This window comes from Bactrocera oleae, chromosome 6 (genome assembly GCF_042242935.1).
Source record: "Bactrocera oleae isolate idBacOlea1 chromosome 6, idBacOlea1, whole genome shotgun sequence".
In the NCBI taxonomy this organism is placed as follows: domain Eukaryota; kingdom Metazoa; phylum Arthropoda; class Insecta; order Diptera; family Tephritidae; genus Bactrocera; species Bactrocera oleae.
Window position 1 is genome coordinate 63,474,089 of NC_091540.1, and position 10,094 is coordinate 63,484,182.

The following is a 10,094-nucleotide window of genomic DNA, read 5'->3' on the forward strand; positions in this document are numbered from 1 at the left end:
TTATTTTGGTGATAAATTTGTTCATTATATAGAAATGGCAAAACAAACTGAGTATAAATCAAATAACAGCTGTCAAAAAGTCCAACTCCGAAAGAAGTATTGCCTTATTGAAAACCACACGCATAAAAAAAACCCGTTATCTTTTTGAGTTCTTCATCATAGAACCAAATTACTTCTATGAAACTATAGAAGAAGTTTTTATGGAATTTGTTAAACAATTTGTATACACCTATAGCTTTAATCTATGAATTACCGACCATATTTTAAGATACGTCGGGTCTATATTTTGCATGAGCAATTAGGGAAATATGCATTATATATTTAACACCCTTCTCAACATCTCTGCTTTTGGATTTGTAATGAGAAAAGAGGGTAAAAATTGATACCAACGCAATTAAACGAAATAGCATTCTGAATGTGGAAAGATAACTCCGTTCTCTCTAAAAACAATAATTGTATATATATATTATAGTATGCCTGAGAAATTTTACATTTCAATTTATACATTTTTTTCTAAGTGTATGTGTTAATCAACTTAAGGTGTATGCATACTATGCGACTCTGGTTGTGCGCATTGCTATCGGTCTTTACTTAATACTGCCTAAAACTATGCACAGAATTTCAGCTGTAAAATTAATTAAACCAAATGTCGTGTAGCAAAGGGTAATATAGTTTTAGGCTTCCATTAGCAGATACAGTGATCACTACATATACATTAACATGTATAAATATGATTGATGAGTTTGTAAATGTGTTTACATGATCGTTGTGAAAACTACCCAGCGAAGAAAACAATTTCAACTCGTTAAATATCTTCTGAAGCAAGCATTACAACGATCATTCAAATTTTCTATTCACCTGCAGCCGGCAGAGCTGGGTCGATATAGTCTTTAGTTTCCCTTATCGAATAATTGAGGTTCGATAAGGAGAAAAAGTCACATGAAGCAAAATCTGACAACTACAACGGCTGATAGATGAGTCCTTTCAGCTTTTACTTGATAAGTAATTGGCTTCCGACATCTGACCGATATTTTTCCACGCTTCATATACATAACTTCAATCGCAAATGTACATATTGTGATTTTCGAGCGCAATTTTGTTGCCCACATCAATAGAGTAGGTGGACAACAATTATGATAGATTTGATCAGGCTTTCTGTGAAATTAGAATCCTGACAGAATGTTTTATGCCAATACAGTATTTTAATTTTAAATTAAACAACTGATACATATGACGATAAATATTCACAGGATTGTATACATACAAGTACATATGTAGTTCAAAGAAATGGAACATATTTTGTTAGATGAGTCAACAATAAGAACTCAATCCAAAATTGGAAAATGGTAAAAAAAAACTTCTTTTTTTGCAAGAGCAAAGTAGAGGCTCATCTTTCAACCGTGGTGGATTATGATTATGAATGTTTTCTAAAAGACATGTTACACTGTGACAAATTAAGGGGTAAAATCCTCTTGTGAATTTCTAAAAATTGATTTTATTTTGCAAATAGAAATTTTACTAGCTCTTCGACCATTATATGTAATCATCTAAAGTGGTAAGATTTTTATATTCTCGCTACATGTTGCTACAGAGTATAATAGTTTTGTTCGCCAACAGTGGTTTGTATCACCTAAATATAATCGAGTTAGATATAGGGTTATATGAATATATATAAATGATTAGTATGACGAGACGAGTTGAATTGTCCGTCCGTCTTTCCGTGTCATGCAAGCGATAACTTGAGTAAAAATTGAGATATCTTGATCAGACATGGTAGACATATTCCTTGGCACTCAAGATACGCCGTTAAACGAAATCTTTAAAGTGCCATAACTAAACAGTAAATTAAGATATAATATAAAACGGTAATTTACTACAGTAGATCGCAGTAGCCAGGAACACCTGTGAGATAAAAGATGTTTAAAATTAAATTAAATTAAATTTCACAACCATGATGGTACGAAAGAGCTTTGCAGGAGGAGTTATAAAGATTGAACAATGGGCGTAAATCCGCCCACTTTTAAGTGAAATCCTATAACTCAGGAACTACGTGAAAGATTTCAACCAAATTGGGGGTGTGATTTTATCCAAGCGTTCCTATTAGATATGTAATAGCCGAAATTGGATGACAACCACACCTACTTCCCAGATAACAAATTTTAAATTTTATCTGTTTCTTTCACTTTCCTGTATACAAATCAAACATCAATAAGGTTATCAGAATACAACTTTACACATTTTAATATAAAGTAATGCCAACAACTGGTTATAAAATGTATTTTATTTTTTAATAATTTCAAGCAGATAAATTTTCATTACCGCCAGACTTTTTTCGGAGGTTCTCCTGGAAATCGGCTACGGCATCTAGAGCATCCAATATTTTTCAAAATGTGTCGCCGATTATTAAAGTATTATATTTTAAATTCTGTAAATGTACATGAGATTTATTCCTTATAAATTTATTTTAAATAAAATGCTTAAGAAAATAAAATTCCAAAAAAAAGCGTCTTTTCTGACTTGCTCTAGAAATACTCTGGGCACAAAGTTTGGCAAAACTGACAACAAAAGAAAAGTTACCTGCTTCACAATTTGTAGCGAAACTTGATCTTTTCATTAAAAAGCGGCATATTCAAAAAAATGTAAACACATCACCAAACGTTATTTATAGAAAAACCAAATGAAGCACCACCATTTACAAGAGACCATAAGGATGCAAGGTTACGGTTCGCAAAAACGCGTATGAAGTGGACATTAGAATGATGAAATCTTATTTTTTCCGACGAAAAAAAGTTTAATCTCGACGTTCCAGACGGGTTTAGTTACTTTTGGCATGATTTGAAAGTAAACGGAGAACCTAGGCATTCTGGCACAGCAAGTTAGCAATGTTTTTGAACCTAAGAGGAAAATTAAGTTGAGCTCGAAGAAGATATCATGAAGATGTCTTAAAAAACGTATAGAAAGTATGTCAAGCCAAATTTTCGATTTAATAAGATATAATAGGAATAAAATAAGATATTTATGATATACTTTGATTTTAGCTTTTCATACTCTTTTGTCATTCGGCTAAACGAAGTTCGCGCTTATATATAATATAATATCATGATATCAAAATTATAATAATAAAATAATGAAATTTTTAACTTTTACTTGTTTTTTGATAATAAAATACATGTTGCAGTGATTTTGAACTCTTCAGATCAAGAACTTGAAAACAAAATTGGATTCGGCTAAACGAAATGCGCGCACTCTATTTGAAAAAACAGTTGTTCATGGAGCAGAAGTATGTTACCGCATACTGCCTGTTCGCTACTTTGACTGCTGATATGCTTTATTTTGAATTAATGTATAAAATAGATGATTCTCATAAACCCCCTGTATATAAAAAAAAATCGTAAAATTCAATTTAATAATTAGCATTTTCTAGTATTTGTGTGTCGAATAATCATTAGTCAATGCCTATATTTACCAAAGGCCTAGTATAGATGGCGCTATGGTATACTTTATGATATTTTAATGAATTTTCATCAAAAACTGTTACTTTTTTATTGTATTTTTTATATGTTTGCTTCTGTCATAAAGCCTATGCCATTTGGTCATATAAAAGGTGCAGCATTAACCACAAAATTTTTGGATCTATGTAATGTTTTGGCTCTGCGAAAATTCAATATCAATATTTCTAAATTTTATTTAAAGAAAAATAATACGAAACTTGTGTTTATTTTTTTTAATTCACTACATTTTTTATTTATAGCATTTTTCGCATGTAATCACTTAATATTTAACGCAAGTATAAAAAAATATTTATTATAATACAATTTTTTACAATAGTTCCACAGAGAACATGTTTACATAGTTACAGTTTACAGGCATTTTCGTATGTATATATGTTATGTTATATTGATATGTTTTACGGACTTTTCGTTGCTTTTCTAATTGTCGACTCTTTACTGATTCTACCGCTTTGACTTTCCTTTTCGTTTGCGTTCTTTTGTTTTACTTTAAAAATACAACGTATTCATTTGAGTATTAGTGAGACTGTAAAACTATGAGTGAGTGAGCAATTGAGTAATTGAGTATAGTAACTGAGGGGAAATGAGTATTTCTCATATAAAAATGTTTAGTTTTGACGAGTGTTTCTTATGAACGACTAAGGGAGAGTGAGAGAGAGAGAGAGAGCGGATGTAGGGAATGTAAATGGCTTGGTGATTGATACAGAGTAATGTTTTAACTGCAGGAAGAACGAAGAGATCTAAGTAATATTTACAAAATGAAGAGAGGAGCTTAAGAATGGCAGTGTACATAATCGGATGCCTTTAAGAGAAGAGCTTTGACTCAAGGTATGAGTAAATAATTGAAATGTGTTTGAGGCGAAAGCGACTGATTGAGTGGTGTGTTAAAGAAAAACACACTGTATCACACTAACAAATACATCCTGAGTCTCTGCGCTGCAATCCTGCCTCTCCGTTCCTTTCATTTCTCCACTGCAACACACATACACGCATCACTCTGAAACGCTCTCCGCAACTTTCACTCCAACTCATTTCAATTATTCATATATAGGTCGTCATCGTAGATGGGGTTTGCTTTTAACATATATATATATATATATATATATATTAGTTAATCGTTAATAAATAAATTCTAACGCTTTGCTTGTTTTGTTGCTTTTGTAGTGGGATCAGGTCCATTTTGTTATTAGCATAGGGCAGTGTTAATTATCCTTAGTAATGAGAGACATGAGCGTGCGCATCGTGTGTGGCATAACCGTAAGCGGAAGGAGCTGCATGATGCGCGATCGAAGCCAATGGTACAGCTGGAGCGGCGGCAACGTGATGCGCAACGGCAATTTGAGCGGGAGCATGTGCGAGTACGGGAGCGGCATGCGCATAGGTAACTGGAGCGGCATGATGGATGGTTGGGGCAGTCTTCGAGACGACTGCGTTGAAACCGTTATGGTCATCGGCGGTGTATTCGACAGTGCGCACCGAACCGTCGGGTTCGACGAGCGAGTACGAGCCCTTCACGACATCACCGTCACGTACTTCGTGCTGTGACTTAACATCGCCGGTATGCGAGTCGGCGACGCCATAGTTGTAATGGTATTTGGGGTAGGCCTGGCGGAAGAAAGAAAAATATAGATGTAATTAATTGCGTATTTTTTTTTTTGTTTATAATTAAGAAAATGAGTATACAAAAAAAATCCATCACAACATAAAAAAACATATTTTTTAAAAATCCTCTCAACTAATTGCGCCCTACTTGCATGGCCCAACGTGGGAAAAATTGCTTGCTTATTATGGCATGCCACTTGCTGGTGTCGCTGGTTGTGACTCAACATCGCTGACACCTTTAACTCTACACAACAATTACTTGCCACATTGGCGCTGCCACCAGCCTCCGCCAGCCCCCGCATAACGATTTCGAACTTGCGAAGGTCAGCGGCAGCGTGTGAATGCAGTCGTCGTGTTCTCAGCACCCAAATGCTAATATGAGCATCTATGTATGTGTGTGTGTGCTTGTTCGCTTTATTGCACCTTTGCCTGGGAAATTCACAGTTGTGGGGCGTATACGTAACTTAATGCAGGCAGTTCGGGGTGTTGCTGAGAACGAATTGCATTGCAACATTTGGGTTATTGTTGAACTACATAGATAAAATGTTGCAGTGACCAATTTGTGTGTGATTTTAGGTATTTTTTTGCTTAATTTGGTTGAGAGAACAGAAGTGAATTAAAAAAATTAATTTATAATGATAAAATTTATAAAAAATTAAAGAAAATAAAAAAATACAAAAAAAAAAAAGAATTTAAGAAAAACAAATAAAGTAAAAAAAAAAATCATAAAATCATAAAAATCATATCATAAAAAAAAATTGAAATTACTTCTAAAATTATTTTAATCGGAAACTTTGCTTCAATTATTATTATTATTATTAATTGATTGAACAAGTGGGCTCAATATATGTATTATCACAAAGTTATTTTTGAATCGATAGCGAGAATTCGCGTGTAGCTTTATTAACAATATATTATTTAAATCTGAATTCTGCGTTTTCAATATATTTTATTTGTGAGCAGTCATTATGAAAAATTTACAGAAAAAATATTTTAGGTAGGCCAATAGCGTAAAATTATATTTTGATGAAAATAAAAATATATAATTTAAAAATTCTATTTTTGAAAACTTAGTTTCAGTAGTATCTTAACAAAAAAAAAAAGGTTATGGTAAGCTTGCCATGAAAAGTTGGTACACCATGATTTAAATGGTTTTTTCATGAAAATGTTTTCAAAATGTTTTTTTTCACTGTATAACTACGAAAAATATTGCAATATTGATATTTTAAGAATAAACAAACTAGCAAAAGATAATGATGAATTGAAAATCATTTATGCAAAATTTTTTTATGTATATTTTCAGCTGAAAATTTATTTTAAACTTTTTTTATGAAAAAATTAGCAGTGTTATCGTTACACAGCAGCTAGTTATTATTTCTTGCATTAAAAATTAATTGACAAAAAATTTCAAATAAATTTTGAAAATGTTTATAAATCAATCGAAATATATTTTTTTTCGCGGTTTTTGAGCAAAACTTTTTGAACTTTATGAATAAAATTTTTTTCGAAAATCAATTAATTTTTTTTCAAATAAAATATACAATAAAATTGTGAGCTCTTAATTTGTTTTACTTTTTTTAATTCCTATTTTCTTTAAATTAATTCTTTGTTTTTCAATTAATGAATGAGGGCTAAATATAAAGATCATTTCGTTGGATATAATGAAATAAATATTTATATTTGTTAATTTTTTTATAACACAGCCTTTTCTATGTGTAAAAAATTTAAATAAAATTTCAAATTAAGTTCGCTTCACAACTATCGAACCATCTCAGCTAACAGATTTACTCTCATATATGTTATTATCACCACAAGAGCTGTCACAACACAAGCACTTGTTGTTGTAAGTCTTTAGCGCGCACTACTTTGCACATCAACTCCAGCAGATGCAAATGAGAGGTGAGTGTGAAAATAATCTGCACCAAAATTTAATTTGCGTAACTCAAATCAAAATGTATCAGTAGTCATAAGCGCCCCTCTTACTCAACACACAGTGCAGTAACAATCAACACAAGTGGCGTGCCACTGTCAAAGCTACCACTTTTCTTGATTGTTGTTGTTGTTTGTGCAATACCACCGACAAAGCATTGCCACAGACTAGTGTGTGTGTGTGTATGTGCAATTAGGCGGAAAGACGAAAATCTAACTGTGTATGTGTGCGTGTGTGTGTGTTTTGATTGTCATTTTACTGCTACTGCTTTGAAGTCGCAATTGTTGCATTGTTGTTATTTTTGCAGTGGCGCAGTGTTTATGGTCGTTTGCTGTTGCTACCATAATTTGCGTGTCAGCGCGTTGCCGGCGCCGGTGCGCATATCTGCAACACATAATCTAGAGCAGTGAAGTGCTAGCCGAAATGGCACATCGCACAACAGCAACAACAACAACGACAATATTTACAGAAAATGCGCTATTTGCTTTTGCTTTGATTTGCAAGCGCTTGCGATCCATTACGTGCATGCGGTGTTTGCTTTAATTTGTTGTCATTGTTGTTTTTATTGTTGTTGCTGCTCTTTTATTGCCATTCGCTTGTTTAACTTGCTGCAACTGCGTTTTTATGTGAGCCGATTTAATCAGCGAATTGAAGGCGAAATTATGAAAATGCAAATAGGTGAAGCAGCGTTGCCAACTATAAATAATTATTGGTCAATTTGAAGCGGGAGCAAGCGACGGAAATACATTTTTATATCGAAGTCTGTAAGACTTGCAATTCTTTTTGTTAAATGTTTGTCATTCTAATTATCTTCTGTGTGCTTTTAAAGTACCGTTATGAAATTTGGTTTTTCTTGTCTAGCTTTGACGGGATATGTGTGCTGTATATACCGACATATTTGTGTATGTGTTGCAACTTCTTATGCAACGAAAATTTGGCGACATTATGCAATTCGGCTCACTAATTTGCACGCTACAAGCTTTGTTGCCCCGAAATTTCGTTTGTAAGCCAAATAATAAAAAAATACAATTTCGTACTAATTTTTACAGCCGTGAGGTGGTAAGTTCGTTGCTTAAGTCTTTTGTGTTTTGCGGCAATTTTTTGAGTATTTAGCATTAAGTCTTAGAAATATATTCTTCCAATATAAAATTAAAGATTTTTGAACGCACAGTTGCCCAATTGTTCAAAAAAAATATATATAAAATTGAGTAAAGAACAGATAAATTTACAATAAATAATTTAATTTAAAAATAGTTATTATTATGAATTTAAAAATTTTTAGAGTTAAAAAAGTTTTTAGAGTAAAAAAGTTTTTAAATATTAATTAACTTCCATTTATGAAAAATATAATTAATATGTGAAAAAAGGGGAATTTTTTTTTAAATGATTATTTTTCATTTGTGCGGTTTGAAAAATTTTAGTTTTAACTTTATAAAACAATTCGAAATTACATATCAAAAATTTGGTAAAAGAACAGTTACCTAAATAAAAAAAATATTTATATATTTTAGAAAATAATTATTAAAAACAATTATTTTCAAAATTTTTATGAAAACATTTGTAATTCATTCATGTTTTTGTATTTCGAAAAATTATGTATTTGAAATAAATCACTCAAGATAACCAAAAGAATACTTCTCAAATCAAAGCGTTCTGCTACTTAAATAATTGTTCTAATATTCTTATTAGCACTTAAATAAAAAAATAAGAGTTTTATAATTTTTTTTACACTTACGTAGTAGTCTAATCCCTCATCATGCGCTGGGCCATGGGCAGCCAAAAGCGGGCCAGCAGCATAAAGTCCGGCACCGTGTCCACCATGCAAAACGCCAGCAGAGGCAGCGCTCAATACAGCCAAGCATACTAAAGACTATAACGAAGCAAAAAATAAAAATAAATAAAATGAAAAATAAATGAATTTGAACACCAACAATTTTTTTATACAAAAAAACAAATTTGTTTAAATTTTTTCAATATATAAAAAAAAAATTTCAGTATCAATAAAACAATATTTTTCATAATTAAAAGAAAGAACAAAAGCTATTTTTTTAATATTAAAAAAAAAACATTAAAAAATTAGTTGTCAATATTAAAAAGTATTGTTCAATATTAGAAAAAAAAGTTTTTGCATATTTTTCAATATTAAAAAAAATATTTTTTTTTATATTTTTCAATATTTTTTAATGTTAAATCTTTTTTAATATTGTTACATATTTTTTATGAAAGAATATTTTTTATTTTTCTAAAATTTTTTTTTCAATTTAAATCTGGCATCCTGCTACAGTTTTTTAAGAAAATACATATTAAAAATATTTAATAAATAGAACAATAAAAAAAGTTTTTGAATTATTAAATGTGTCAGTAATATTTTCAATATTTGAAATTTTTTTACTGCCGCTATATTTTTTTTATGAAAGGATATTTATATTGCATTTATTTCTATTCCTTCAGAATTATAATCCGGCATCCTGCAGCAGTTATTTACACATTTTTAAACACTTGAAAAGTTTTTTTTTTTCATATTTTAAAATTTTAATTTTTAATTTTTTGCGGCACTCACTTTGAAAAAGGCCATTTTGTTTGTAGTTTAAGTTTGTTTGACGGTTAATTTGAATTTGAAAATTTGTTGTTTAGCTCGTGACTTCCCACTTTACTTCGGTCTATGCGACTTGAAATGCTGTAGTCAACTGATAACTAGAACCAAGAAGGAAGCTGCTTTTATATATTTGACTCCACCCGTTTGCTAGCGAATGGCGAATTAGCTGAATGAGCGAACTGTATTGCTTTTTGAACTTCGCTTGGCGCAGTTTAAAGCGACAGCAGCGACGTCGGCGTCAGCCACAACGGCTGTTCGTGTATGAAACCGAAACGCGGTGTAACTGTGCAACAATTGCGGGTTGTTTATGTTTGATGTGGTTGTTTGTATTGTTGTTGTTGTCTGTATTATTGTTTCTATAGTGTTTTTTTTTTGTACTTATTGTTGTTTTTGTTATTTAGTATTGTTGCATTTATTATTAGTATTGCTTGATTAGTTAGCTCGCTAGTTAGTTGGT

At 31.4% G+C, this 10,094-nt stretch overlaps 1 protein-coding gene across 1 annotated transcript; it reads right to left on the reverse strand.

The window, feature by feature from the left end:
- Window positions 1-3,709: 3,709 nt before the first annotated feature.
- Window positions 3,710-9,746, reverse strand: Cpr62Bc (Cuticular protein 62Bc). Its single transcript, XM_014248293.3, has 3 exons — window positions 9,602-9,746; window positions 8,777-8,911; window positions 3,710-5,114 (listed from the first exon to the last, which is right to left on the reverse strand). Exons 1-3 carry the CDS (start codon window positions 9,614-9,616, stop codon window positions 4,722-4,724), a joined length of 543 nt encoding a protein of 180 aa, XP_014103768.1. The 5' UTR covers window positions 9,617-9,746; the 3' UTR covers window positions 3,710-4,721.
- Between the last annotated feature and the right edge of the window lie 348 nt (window positions 9,747-10,094).

Coding starts and splice junctions, on each gene's coding strand:
- Cpr62Bc (XM_014248293.3), bottom strand. Junction 5,115..8,776: donor ATGAGGGATTAGACTACTAC/GTAAGTGTAAAA, acceptor TTCTTCCGCCAG/GCCTACCCCAAATACCATTA.